The following is a 14,240-nucleotide window of genomic DNA, read 5'->3' on the forward strand; positions in this document are numbered from 1 at the left end:
ACAATAACTACAGCTAAGCGAAGCACCAGTCACGTTGTGCAAATCTTGAATGTAATATAGATAACAGGAACGCAAAAGTAGCGGGAAAGGTTCACCACAGATTCACAGTGCATGCTTGCGATAAAGTGCAAAGCTTGATTTTAGGTTCGCGTGCTCTCTGGAGTGAAAAGAGCGTGCAGAGTTTGCGCCTTCGCCGAACGAAAATGTTAAGCAACAACAATGAGAAAGTGCGTGCCGGCTGCGCATTTATCCGCCTGTACAGTGGCAACAGCTGATCGAGCAAGTTGGTGCGCTTCTGCGGGCCATGTTAAACGTGCCAAACTGAGCAGGTTGTAAGATTTCGACAATCCTGGCGAGGCCAGCGTTACGTATCCAACTTCGCCGGACTCTGTCGCACTCTTGAAACACCGGACTATCTATCCGCGCCTTAACAGTGAATCAAAGCAGCAGAAACGTGGTTGTACTTTTCTGACCATCCAACAGTGCACGAGTACTTTGGTTCCACGACCAATGGGTTAAAGAATACATAGGCGATTTTAATCAGAATCTCGTGCGGGTCCGCTGTCACGCCAGATGTTTGCACACACCGTGCGACCACTTCAGCCTCATTACCAACTGTGCCTCTCTCAGACCGGCTAAAATGATTTGGTCGGCGTAAGCTACTCGCTTTCCTTCCACAAAACGGCGCAAACCGGCATCACACTGCACGAAAATCATCAAACTACAGTGTACTGCACATCAAACACAGCGGTTGCGGCGACGCGGGGACCTCCCTATAGCCGCCATGTTGCGCAGTGTAGCCAGACGCGGCCAATTTTCGCAGCGCCCCCTGCAGTTCATTTGAGTTGCGAATACTCGCGGACAACTTTCTGTGGCAATGAAGGGAAAGCTACGGAGGCAAAGCGCGCACAAGCGAGAGCGCTTCTGAAAAGAGTCCCTCGTTTTACACCACGTTGGTTTAGGCTGGGGAAGAGAAAACGTAAACAGCTTATTAGCAACAGTTAAATAAGACAGAACAAACTACTGAGCGTAAAAGTTTACTTATTTTGTGGCTTTTCCCTTCCGCGTCTCGGCAAACGCGAAACCGTCGCACGTGAAAGCTGCGTCGATTCAGCATCCGTTCCGAGCAACCAAAAGCACTGTCAAACGCTGCCGGACTACTTGGCGCGATAACACATGTGCAGCATCCACGCGCCCGTAGCTTTCCCTTCATTGCCACAGAAAGTTGTCCGCGAGTATAGTTCAGGTGCAACCGAACTAGGAAGGCCCACTAAGCTTCATCAAAGTCACTCCCTCACCAGAACAGGAATTGGCCTCCCTGGTGCAGTATTCGGCCACTACCTCCCTCATGACTATATATATATATATATATATATATATATAAACACCACATTTTTCCTCTTAATCTCAAATTACATATAATCTACCATGCGTGTTCCCTCTAGCCCATAGTACCGTCTTCATATCTCTTAGCATCACTAATAACTGGCATGCATTGTCTTGCGACAACCTTCATACCTGTTACCGTTTCTTTAATTTTCATTCGTGTTTATTTTCACGTTCGACGCCAGGAGAACGATGGGACAATACGTCGCAATGAAGCAGCTTGACTGTAGCTTCCACCACGCGTCACAAAGGCAATAACCACATTTACTCAATAACTTTAACAACCGTCTTTTACTTAGGTGTCCAAGAAAACGCGAGATAGTTACAATTGTCGCGGCCTTTCCTCCTCCTACATCCTTTGATGGAAGCAAAAGTACTACTACAAATATAGGTCCACCTATTGAAACGCAGGCCAGCCTTTCTGTGACACTTTATTCCTGTTTATGTAACTTCTGTACCAGAATGTGCTACTCCATCTGCCGGCATCCATCTTCATTTTGTACTGCTAATAGAGTAACACTACTACTGCTAAGGATATTTATACCTATTAACGTTAACCTTTCATTTCGCATTCCAACGCTCGTTTATGTTGTGCCCCCTCGAATCCCTCTCCCAACATGTAACAAGCGTCGCTTCGCAGAGCCGTACGAAAGCGTCACCGCCAGGCGCCACTCTTCGTCGCTGGACATCAGGTGGCGGGTGCCGACTGAGATGCAGAGGTGGCTGGACGGCTACCATACTCGCTGGTGCAGTCCGTCTTACTGCAACGTCAGTGAACAGATTCTGAACGGCTCGCACGAGGGCTCTCTGAATCTCACCGGAGTCGAAACCCACCTCCAGTACACACTGCACCTGAGTGGGTTCAGCGTAATACGTTCGAGCGGCGAGAAGAAACGCAGCGTCGAAGCCTCGCTCGTTGTCTATAACGTGCAAACAGGTGAGTCTCTTCGGTTTCCGTAAAATTGAAAAAAAAAGTATCCCGGCGGAAGTACTGCGAAGCTAAAAACTTATACTCTGCGGGCTCTAAAGGGATTCTTCAGAAAAAATTGGGGCTTTGCTAATCCAAACAGAGACATTCACAGAATTACGGAGACTTGAATTGATTACACACTGGTATAGGAACGTCGCTGCAACCAACCACGGACAATTGTGATCGTCAAGGCGAAGACAAACGACGCACATGTCCTATGTGTCAAAACGATGGCTCCAGCAACATTCCTCGTTCTACCACTGTTTCTCCCTCGAGCTGTACTAGTATTTCGCAGTACAATAACCCCCCCCCCCCCCACCACCACCACCCCAAAAAAAAGAAGAAACCTACACGCTACACTTACTGTAACAGAAGGCTTCGTACGTATGCCAGAAAAAAAACACAAAGAAGTCAGGCGGGCGGCGACGCCACCTTGAAGTTACCGCACCAAGTCACCGTGACGGCATGGATTTTGACGGCGTCAGCTCGGCCTGCTTATTTCTGAACGGTAAACGCGGACTTCATAGTATTCCAAAAAAAAGTTAGAGAAGGTTGAAAAGACAAGCGGACATTCACTCATACACACTCACCAATATTTTCGCATGACTGACACTCACGCGCGTCGGTACTCGGTCAAGATATAACAACCAGCCCAAATGAGCACGCTGTTAAGACACGTTCGTATGCTCATGCCCACTCATACACACCAATACCGACTAGCCGTTCATAGCCACCGACATGTCACTGTCACACACTTACCGGCTGTCACTCACCCATATAATCACTTCCACCATGTCACCGACATGTCGCTCCCCTTTCACACTCGTATTCACTCGAAATCACCGTCACTGACTTTCATTCTTAACCGGCACTCGTTCCCGTTTATACTCACGTCCATTCACACCCTTCCTGACTAACAAAGCTCTATCTCACGTTTGTGAACCGAATGTGGACAAAGGACGTGTTAGTGTATTAGGAGTGTGCCGAGACCTACGCCAACGACTGGATTTGGAAAGTTCAGAGAACGTTTACTCAGCCGCAACGGCCCAAACACGAAAAATCTGCATTGAAATCCGTGATGCCACACTTGCCTAACGGGTACCAGACATAATTGACGCATGAACGAAATCTCACCATTTCACTTGGTAAAGTAAGGGTAACAAACCAGAAGCGCCTCGTGCGCTTCTGGTTTGTTCTCATTAGTGCACATATATTGCAATTTTCAAATTGCAACCGGCGAGTTCCCACGGTATATTCACTCAGGAGGAGTGCTGAGAGTGACAGCTGTTTCGAGGCATACTTTGCAAAATTGTGCGACAAAATGCATTGTTATACCAGTTAAACTTATCCTAGAAAAGGTCAGAAAGCATTTTTAAAAAATGTACTTGGAACAAATAGTACATTTTACTGCTACTTTGACGACGCCTATCTCGAAGCTGGTGCTAGCTTAAAAATTACTTATTAGTGGTTGTTCTCTGAGACCTCACTGGCTTCAATGAGAAAGTTGCAATGTGTAACATTAAATAATTAGTCATCAGGTAATTAACCAAACTTCCTTGTGTCACCGTTACAACGAAATACGTCATCATCATCATCATCATCATCATCATCAGCGTATATTTTATGTCCACTGCAGGACGAAGGCCTCTCCCTGCGATCTCCAATTACCCCTGTCTTGCGCTAGCGTATTCCAACTTGCGCCTGCAAATTTCCTAACTTCGTCAACCCATCTGGTTTTCTGCCGACCTCGACTGCGCTTCCCTTCTCTTGGTATCCATTCTGTAACCCTAATGGTCCACCGGTTATCCATCCTATGCATTACATGGCCTGCCCAGCTCCATTTCTTGCGCTTAATGTCAACTAGAATATCGGCTATCCCTGTTTGTTCTCTGATCCCACACCGCTCTCTTCTCCAACCCAATTTTATTCTTCTGTAAATTTCTTTCTCGTGATCAGGGTCCCCTGTCAGTAATTGACCTAGATAAACGTACTCCTTTACAGACTCTAGAGGCTGATTGGCGATCCTGAATTCTTGTTCCCTTGCCAGGCTATTGAACATTATCTTTGTCTTCTGCTTATTCATCTTCAACCCAATTCTTACACTTTCTCGATTTAGGTCTTCAACAATTTGCTGTAATTCGTCTCCATTGTTGCTGAATAGGAAAATGTCATCTGCAAACCAAAGGTTGCTGAGATATTCGCCGTTTATCCTCACTCCTAAGCTTTCCCAGTCTAAGAGCTTGAATACTTTTTCTAAGCATGCATTGAATAGCATTGGAGAAATTGTGTCTCCTTGCCTGACCCCTTTCTTGATAGGTAACTTTCTACTTTTCTTGTGGAGGATCAAGGTAGCTGTGGAATCCTTGTATATGTTTGCTAAGATATTCACGTATGCCTCCTGTACTCCTTGATTACGCAATGCCTCTATGACTGCTGGTATCTCTACTGAATCAAATGCCTTTTCGTAATCTATGAAAGCCATATAGAGAGGTTGATTGTACTCCGCAGATTTCTCGATTACTTGATTGATGACATGGATATGATCCATCGTAGAATATCCCTTCCTGAAGCCAGCCTGTTCTCGTGGTTGGCTGAAGTCAAATGTTGCCCTGATTTTATTGGAAATTATCTTGGTGAATATTTTATACAATACTGAAAGCAAGCTAATGGGTCTATAATTCTTCAATTCTTTAACGTCTCCCTTCTTATGGATTAGTATAATGTTGGCGTTCTTCCAGCTCTCTGGTACACTTGAAGTTGTGAGGCATTGTGTATAAAGGGCCGCAAGCTTTTGAAGCATGATATCTCCTCCATCTTTGATTAAATCTACTGTTACTCCATCTTCTCCAGCAGCTTTTCCCCTGGTCATGTCTTTCAAGGCCCTTCTAATTTCATCGCTAGTTATAGAAGGAGCCTCTGTATCCTGTTCTTCACTACTTCGAATTAAAGTAGCTTGGCTGCTCTGGGAACTGTACAGTTCAGTATAGAATTCTTCCGCTGTTTTTACTACGTCATCGAAATTGCTGATGATGTTTCCATGCTTATCTTTCAGTGTATACATCTTGCCTTGTCCTATGCCAAGCTTCCTTCTTACTGATTTAATGCTGCGTCCCTATTTTACGGCTTCCTCGATCTTTCCCACGTTATAATTTCGAATATCCCTTACTTTCTTCGTGTTGATCAGTTTTGACAGTTCAGCGAATTCCATCTCATCTCTTGAGTTGGACATTTTCATGTATTGTCGTTTCTTTATTAGGTCCTTTGTTTCTTGGGAGAGCTTACCTACTGGTTGCCTTGGTGCCTTACCTCCCACTTCAATTGCTGCTTCTGTGATTAACCTAGTTACGGTTTCATTCATTACCTCTACGTTGTCGTTATCTTCCTTTTCTAGAGCTGCATATTCGTTTGCGAGGAGACGTTTGCGAAATACGTAGTACAAGACAAATACAGACACCGTTTGTCAGCTACTGTATTTCTATCGTACGATACAATCTGCCCAGATCAAGGGACCTAATTCTGCGAACATTGCATGTTCCATGCACAATTTTCTAGTTTGTCAGCTCCTACGCGTGTTCAGTACATTCCGTAGAGTTCGGCCTTTTCTGCAGGCATGGATAGCTTTCACATGTTGAAAATCAACGTATTTTGGGGACTATAATATTTCGAAACGGCCATTAGTCTGCGAGATACTGACTGCCTTTAAACCTGCCATTTAATTATTCAGTACACGTAAGCTATAGTTATTGTTCCATGAACTTAGTGAATTTTGGATAAAGAAATTGTAAACTAGAGCGTGTGCGATGTATTTATAAGAGTTCAAATCTACGCTTTTACGCATGCGTTAAGCGACCTCTATACGCAGCACTGAACCCCATTTTAAGGACTTCGGATTCGCACAGAAACGCTACTACGCAATGAGGTTTAGCTAGGGAGAAATGAGATTTAAGCGCGAGCCAATGCGATCAGATGTTACCGCTTTTTACTTTTTGACTCAGAGTAAGCGTGTGCAGCGGCGTACATGTGATATATGTCTTACAACTTCAATGTACTCAAATGTACGGGGTGATAATTCTTAAGTTTTACGAAATTTTTGAAAATTGCCTGTGGCTAGATAGCCCTTCAGGTGGATTATTCAAAGAGGTGTAATTCTTGTCCTTGAGCTGGATTATTCCAAGGGGTGGACATTACTTGCACGACAAATCGAAGATCATAATCAACTAATGGACAAAAATTCACTAACAAGCTTTTTAATTATTTACTTTACGGCACATTGCAATTTACGATTTGTAGCCGGTGAGCTTGCAAACCACACCCATTTGGAACGAATTTTGAGGAAGGCGCAGGCTCCTAGATATGCGCCATCAAACTAGCGGCAGAAATGCGTTGTTGTCGCACTTACTTTTTTAAGAAAACGCTATTTTATGCATTGAAGCTCAAGAGTAACTGGAACGCCCATGTAATTCATTGCACACTTTGGCAATGAATAACTTGAAACTGGTGTCATCCTGAAAATTCATTCTAAGTGGATACGCCTTGCAAACTCACCGGCTACAATTCGGAAATTGCAATATGTGCCGTTATTTGGTGATCATTTTTGGTAATTAGTTGAATATGTATTTCAATTTCTCGTGCAAGTAATTTCCGCCCCTTTGAATAATCTAGCTCAAGGACTATGATGGTGCTATCTGCCACAGGCAATCTTTAAAAATTCTGTAAAACTTAAAAATGATCACCTGGTACAGTATATAAACACACGAAACAGCTGAGTCATCTAATTGAAAGTGCGAAAAAAAACGTTTTTCCTGTATTTAAACATATATTTGCAATTTCCGTAAATGTTGATGGTTCGGCTATTGGATCTTGGCTGATGTTAATCACTACTCTTCCACGTTTTTAAATACTGTTTCCTGCTTTATTTTTATCCCTCTCACAGATGGACCCACAAAGATTCCCTTTCTGATAGAGAGAATAAAAGGTTCCACGCTCCTGGTAACCTGGCCCGAACCGGACGCGAACTCCAGACAGTTTGACAACTACATTGTAAGTTGGTGGAAGGTGAACCAAACCGGTGCCGATGGATCTCCGAAGCGCAACCAGACCCTGCCGGCTACTTCGACGAGCTTCGTCATCAACGATCTTGAACCCGGCGCCACCTACCACGTCAGCCTGTCCACTGATCAGGAAGCCAACACATCTCAACAGAGGGAAAGCGCACGGCCTCAACTCCTCGAGAAACCTGATGACGTTCGCGTCGAATCCCGAAGGTCCGTGACAGGTTCTCTCGCGTCCATAACGTGGAACCCTTCGCTCCACTGCGGGCAGGACTCGCCGGTTCAGAGCTACACGGTGAAGCTGTGTCCATTGTGCCACGTCGGAAAGGAGGCACAGCCAGCGAAATGCCGCAGCGTGTCAGTAAAGGCGTGCGCCGCCAAGGCCGTCTTCGCTAGACTCGCAGACCTCTGCCAGTATCGGGTTGAAGTGAGGGCACTTGTTCGCAGAGATCGAGGGGAAGTAAGCGACGAAGGAGAACCCGCTGTCGTGTACTTCAGGACCCCATCGGCCCCAGCGAGCGACCTGCACCGGACACCAGAAGGCGTCCGAGCCGAGATCCAGAGGTCCTCGAACGCCGGCGCCTTGGTGTCGGTATCGTGGGACGTTAGGAATCTCGCCAAAGAAGGATCGTCCGCAATTCGTTATTTCGTAAATGTGTGCCCCGCGTGCCACGAAAAGTCCGGCACGAACCAGAAAGAGTGTCGCAGCGTAGCTGTTCCGGCCATAGCTGGCAAGGCAGTCTTGGCTGGACTGAAGTACCTCTGCGAGTACACAGTGGAAGTCCGGGCTCTCGCCGACGAAGTTGACGGTACAAGAAACGAAACACAACCGGCGGCTCTCTCTCTTGCAGCTCCGGTACCTAACATACCGTCGCTGAGCGATTCGCTACGCGCTGAGTTGAGCGGCGGCCGCGTGATGGTCAGCTGGCGGAAGTCAGCGGAACTTGGGGATTACTTCGTGCTGTACCACGTGACGCTGTTCCGGCCGACGCCGAGGTCCGTCGTGCGGGCGATCGTCGACGGGACGGAGAAGACCTTCGATGGTCTCGAACCGCGAGAGAATTACACGGTTGCCGTCACCGCATGCTTAAGTTGGGGTCAGCGACAGAAGTGCGGCGGAAACGCAACTCTGGAGTTCGAGACTTTACCACGAGGTGAGTTTGTTTTTCAGCCACGCATACCGGCGTTTTTTACATGACCCCAACTGCTCAATTACTCAGTTGTTACTGTGCTATGGTGATGAGTATATGGTCGAGATACCCATTTTGGTGCCCGGTCTCGGCGGTCGTGTGCCTATGGTTGCAGAATACACAAAAAAAAATTATTGTGCTCAGAATTTTGTGCTTAAGGTAGAACTTCAGGTAGCTAAAGTCAACCCAGAGCCCTAACTTACGGCTCCTCTCCTAGTTCGATGCGTTAACAATAAGAATAACAATTTAAAAAGTTAACATTAAGAATAAGTCATTTACTTATTTAGAAAAGCGGCAACCTAACCCGCGTAAGACTTCGCTCATAAAACATTCATACGCGATCGAACCATCCTAGAATACCAATCTTCTTACGCGCGTTTGGATCATGCGCGCAAGAGCACAGGATACGTCGTTCCGCTAAATTTTTTTTGCACGTGCGGCCGTTCATGGCGGAACGTAGAACTTGTACTGATAAGCTGTCCTACGTTTGAACACCAGAAATGTGATTCTAAGACAATCATGAGCCTTCATAATCGTCCTTTTAGCTTAGAAATGTTTCTTGGGCCAAGGGATAACGTATCATTTAACAGCAGTCAGCTCTGAAAGGTTTAATAATCTTCTTTGCTAAAAGTGACCTTGTATCTCTCTATTAACAATTATATCATAAGAAGCCAACAAACATGACACCAAGGACAACATAGGGGAAATTACTTGTACTTACTACTTGAATTAAAGAAATGATAAATTAATGGAAAATTAAAATGGATCCATGAAAAGCAACTGGCCGCAGGTGGGGAACAATCCCAAGTCTTCGCATTACGCGTGCGATGCTCTTACCATTGAGCTACCGCGGCGCCGTTTTCCTATCAACTTTCTGGGGTATTTATGTTTTTACAACTAGACCCAACTCTGGGAGTGTTAGCCAGCGCCACCACTCACAAGCCTAGGCGGCGGATGTGGCACATCCTTTCTGCCGCAGGCGTCACGAGTACGTGATATGTTTGGGTGAAGGCAACTGGTCAATAAAGCAACATATGCTACCTGAAGGCCTGTATGCGGCGGATTCTGTGAATCGTGCGTCATTCACGCGGTGCGTCACCCATGCGCTGCCTCTCGCGATCTCCCGATTAGCAAGGCAGTCGCGCCACACTTCGCTCCGTCTGCAACGTGCTGCACAAGAGATTGTCCGCGCCAGCCAGTATATCGCGAAATGAAAAGAAGTATAGAGGTGCGCTCAATCGTCGCATTAGTGAGTATCGTAATCGTCAGTGAATTTTTTGCGAGCAAATAAACTGACAACTCTACGCGTTGAATGAGAAAACAGTATTTTCTGCTTACACCGCTAAACTGAAGCATGCTATGAAAACGATATGTCACCTCGCGGCTAACATGTGTCATGATCAAGTCCAGACCATCCTTGGTAGTTGTCGTTCTTGTTACCTTGCTGGGGGAGAAAACTATAAAGGAACAAAATCAAATGAAGCTTAAGCATACATCACTACAATTTATTAAACCGCTTGCCTAAACAAAGTACACTGCGCAATTTTAAACGCCAGCGAGATAGTTAAAATAAACAAAAAGAAAGCAATGATCTACTCGCCGGGAAGGAAGAAGTCGTTATGAGTGAAGTGTTTCGAATAAGCCAGCATAGCATGAGTCATCGTTTTCCCAATGCGTAAGTTTCTTATCCATGCCATTTTTCCGAGGCGCGTCGTCTACTTGTTTCGGGAAACGATGAAATCGTACATTGCTGTCTTTCCACCGCCATTACACGCACAACGGTGCACCAGCAAAATTTTTTCGAAAGCCGTCTTCATTTTCAGGCTTGCGCGCCTCGGCATAACGACGATTCCAAAACTACGAGGCACTCAGCGCCTGCTGTGATAGGAGACCCTCTTTCACTTCAAGCTTGAACCTGGATCGGCTGTTTCTCGACGCGGCCGCTGGGTGGCGAGCGTTTGCTAGGAGTCGCGAATAGTAGTTATGGCACCTATGACTCAGTTAACAGATATTGCCAAGGTGAGGGGGCAGTAGATGATGTTGCGGTGGGCGTTAATTGCCAAGTGAGGATAAAATGAGCAAGGAGTTCACGCGGACTATGATGCCATCTGGTTACTTCTTTTTCGATGAATTCTTTATGAACAATATAAATAGACATTTTATCGTAACGATATGCTCGTTACAGCAATTTCAATGCTATATTAAATTTTGCGAGAACACCTTTATAATTCCGCCATGAAAGTGCATATTCCTTGAAAGTCCACACAAACGTTTGTTAACTCTATAGGATATCCGTAGGCGTTTTGTGTGCAGTTTATACATTGTCTACGATAGCCTGTGGATTTATGGCGTTACGCGCAGCTTTTGTCCAATAATGTGAATATAACTTTTGCAAAACCCGTTCGCATAACTATGGACGACTACAAACTAAAATCTACAACTACAGTCTTGCCTTTGATTTTTGTCTAAAGAATTCTTGCGTTTTACGTGGCAAAACCACGATATGATTATGAGGCACGTCGTTGTGGAGGACTCCGGAATAATGTTGACTTACTGTGGCTCTCTAAAGTGCACCCAACGCACGGTACACGGGCGTTCTTTTTTTTTTTTTTCATTTTACCCCGTACCGAAATTCGGCCGCCGCGGCCGGACATTGTACCTACGACCTCGTGCTTCGTAGCGCAACGCCGTTGCACTTTTGTCTATAGAGCTTATATAGCCTAAGGGACAGCTTCTTGAAAAAGTCAAATCGTTCTGCAAGAAGTGTATAATCTAGTACACTGTCCAAGTCCACTGTCATGAAAGTACGAGCCTATCGGCTACATTCAGGCATCATTCCACTTTTCAGAACCCGTGGGAGACTTCCTCAGCCTTACGGTGGCAGCAGCGAGCTCAACAGAACTCCAAGTTTCCTGGAACACTAAGTCTGAAGATGACAACGTGAAATGGTACGAAATTACCTGGTGGATGCCCAGATCCTACGAGGCCAGCCCACCTACCATAGGAAAATCTACGATATTTACTCACAAAAACGAAATTACCATCGATGGACTAGAGCCATACGCCACTTACGCAGTCCAGGTGGTCGCCGTCTGCGAAAGAAGGAATATTACGTGGCGCCATCCATCGGCGATCGCATCCGCTATAACCTACCACAAAGGCCTCGCACGCGTGTCTAACATAGCTCTAACAAACAGCAACTGCACTCCTTCTCTCTGCGATATATCTGTGGCGTGGAAATCGAAGTCCATTACACCGCAGGCACCCGTCGTTCAGCTTGAGTACCACGTCACGCTATGTATCGGTTCAGATCTCGTCGATAACAACTGTCGCAACGAGACAGTGCCCGGCGGACGCTCGTACGTCACCTTCTCGGGAGTGAAAACGTTCGCGGCTTTGTTCGTGACGGTAAGACCGGTTATCAAGATGCAAAGCGCCGTCATCGAGGGTGACGTTAGTGTGGCCAGAGGTCGAAGCTGTACGCCTCGGATACCCGGCGTCGAAGAGGTAACCGTGGTGGAGATAACTGGAACCTCGGCCCACGCCTCGTGGCCCAAGGTGAACGAACTTGACGGAGTCGACGGCGGCTACTACGGTGTAGTTGTCACCATGCACCCTCAAAACGAAGATGAAGAGGCGGTTTCTATTGAACACTCTCGTAGACAATATGACACGACTACGAAAGAAAGGCAGACTGCCGTTGCTAATTCCACGGAACGTGATGATGTGGTCCTACGGAACGTGTCCACGAGCGACGCCGTTATCGACCTGCTTGGCCTGAAGCCGTGGAGAAATTATACCATTACTGTGACTCCGGGTGTAATAGGCAGCGGATTGGCCATAGTGGGTGACAGCGCCAGTAAAGTCTTCGAAACGCCAGCAGAACGTAAGTTGAAGTATACCGAGTTCCACATTCCGGTGTTTTCCGAGCACGAATTCCAGTGGTTTCCGGTAAACTAACTGGGGACACTCAGAACTGCTCGAAAGGTGCCCCTCTCGAAAGCTGCAACGATACACAAAAGGGCAGTTTTCGGGCAATTCCGAGTGCTTCTGACTGCGCATAAAGTAAGCGCTGCAATTTTTTTAAGGCACAAACAAGAGACACGACACAAAAGGAAGGCAAAAAACAGGACAGGCGCTGACTTCGCTCTGATGAGACTAGAGGCCTACTTAGACTCCACTTTTGTGTCTTTTGACGAAAAATTCTTTTTGCAGAGGAAGGGCATCTGTATTGGCTCTTGTGCGACGCCAATTTCATGTGATATTTCTTTGGTCCTAGGTCAAAAAAAAAAAGCGCCTGTCCTATGTTTTACCTTCCTTTTGTGCCGTCTCTCTTATTTGCGCCTTAAAAATTTTGTTAGGTACGCACCAACTAGCACCACAAAAGTTCTTCTAAGTGCTACAAGAATGCACTGAGATATTCTTTTTCTTTATTACTAATTCGAAGGATTTGCCGCAATGCCTGAGGAGCTGTGTTAAAGAAAAGCCTACAGCCTTGCATCGAGCAGGAACTATAGCCATGTCACTTTACCGTCACCTTATGGTTGTGGTTGTCCGGTACATCTACCTTCCATCCGGACTATTTCAGCACTGTCAGCCTGAGTGCGCGATAGTAGGCGCGATATATGAGCGAGAACATATATTTGTACTGCGGTGCTGTTCTCTTGGCGAACTGCTATAAAGCATGCGCAATGTCTACGTTGGGTCCGCGCCTCATGTCCCTGCCAACCACACTCACTTCCTGTAACCGCATTGGCAGTCAATCGCCTAAGTGTCCCAAACTTTTTGCATACATATGGATAAACTTAAAAAAGAACTTTTGCTTACTTATACATAGTCTGATAATGGTACGTGGAAACAACTTTCATTTTGAACCACTTCGCTACCTACCTATATCCTGGAGTCAATGCTGCGCGCTTTGCTCCTCAGTAGCGCAACGCCTTAGCTGAACCACCCCGGCGGGTGCGGACTACGTTTGGCTGCAAAAACGACGAAGCCAAATGGCCGCAGCCTCGTGCTTGAGTGGCCGCTTCGGGTGAGGGAGGGCGTGGGCTCAAAACCACGGTACCATCGGTTACCCACTGGTTTTAGAAGTGGACACAGGCATCCTCCAGCCCTACACTATGCTTTCTTTTAGGGAGACTTGTTCAGTGAGCCCGCGCGATGGAAATCTTTTCGAACCCTGTGGTCACAACATAACCCCGAAAAAAAGGTTCTGGGCCACTCACACGGCATGCTTACCACGTGGCATTCAAAAGCAACTATTAGTAAGGCTTTACACCTGTTTGGTGGGGAGGCCCTGGAGTTCGGGAGAAACACCCCTTTCCGAGGGAAGCATTGCGCTGTTTCGTAATGGTCGAGCAGCAGGCAGCGAGCACGCTTGTGCCCACTTTACCGGTGGCCACCCGGCAACATCTGTCTCCCGAAGCCGTGGTGGACTACAAGGCCGTCCGTGGTTGAAGGGGATCCCAGAGACCACGCCAAAAGTGTATATATAGGCTCCCTTTTCGAGGTGCGAACCTCCACAACTAGCCGAGCACCAGGCCGGGGGTCACCTCTATCCATCGGAAAAAATGCAATGGTGGGTTTCCGGCGGCACAAGGATTCGAACCCAGTACCTCCCGCATACGAGGCGGTAGCCCT

The 14,240-nt window shown here is 46.6% G+C and overlaps 1 protein-coding gene across 2 annotated transcripts in view; it reads left to right on the forward strand.

Annotated features, from left to right (window-relative positions):
* The window catches only part of LOC119465368 (tenascin-R), a 31,672-nt gene that overhangs the window by 9,731 nt on the left and 7,701 nt on the right, over nucleotides 1-14,240 (forward strand). The window contains exons 4-6 of one of the 2 annotated variants that reach the window (XM_037726154.2): nucleotides 2,027-2,323; nucleotides 7,290-8,561; nucleotides 11,446-12,483. In XM_037726154.2, the coding sequence (XP_037582082.1) occupies nucleotides 2,027-2,323; nucleotides 7,290-8,561; nucleotides 11,446-12,483 (2,607 nt within the window). The remainder of the gene's footprint in view (nucleotides 1-2,026; nucleotides 2,324-7,289; nucleotides 8,562-11,445; nucleotides 12,484-14,240) is intronic. The other variant, XM_049656417.1, reaches the window with a different exon arrangement.

The sequence above is a fragment of the Dermacentor silvarum genome, chromosome 9 (genome assembly GCF_013339745.2).
Source record: "Dermacentor silvarum isolate Dsil-2018 chromosome 9, BIME_Dsil_1.4, whole genome shotgun sequence".
In the NCBI taxonomy this organism is placed as follows: domain Eukaryota; kingdom Metazoa; phylum Arthropoda; class Arachnida; order Ixodida; family Ixodidae; genus Dermacentor; species Dermacentor silvarum.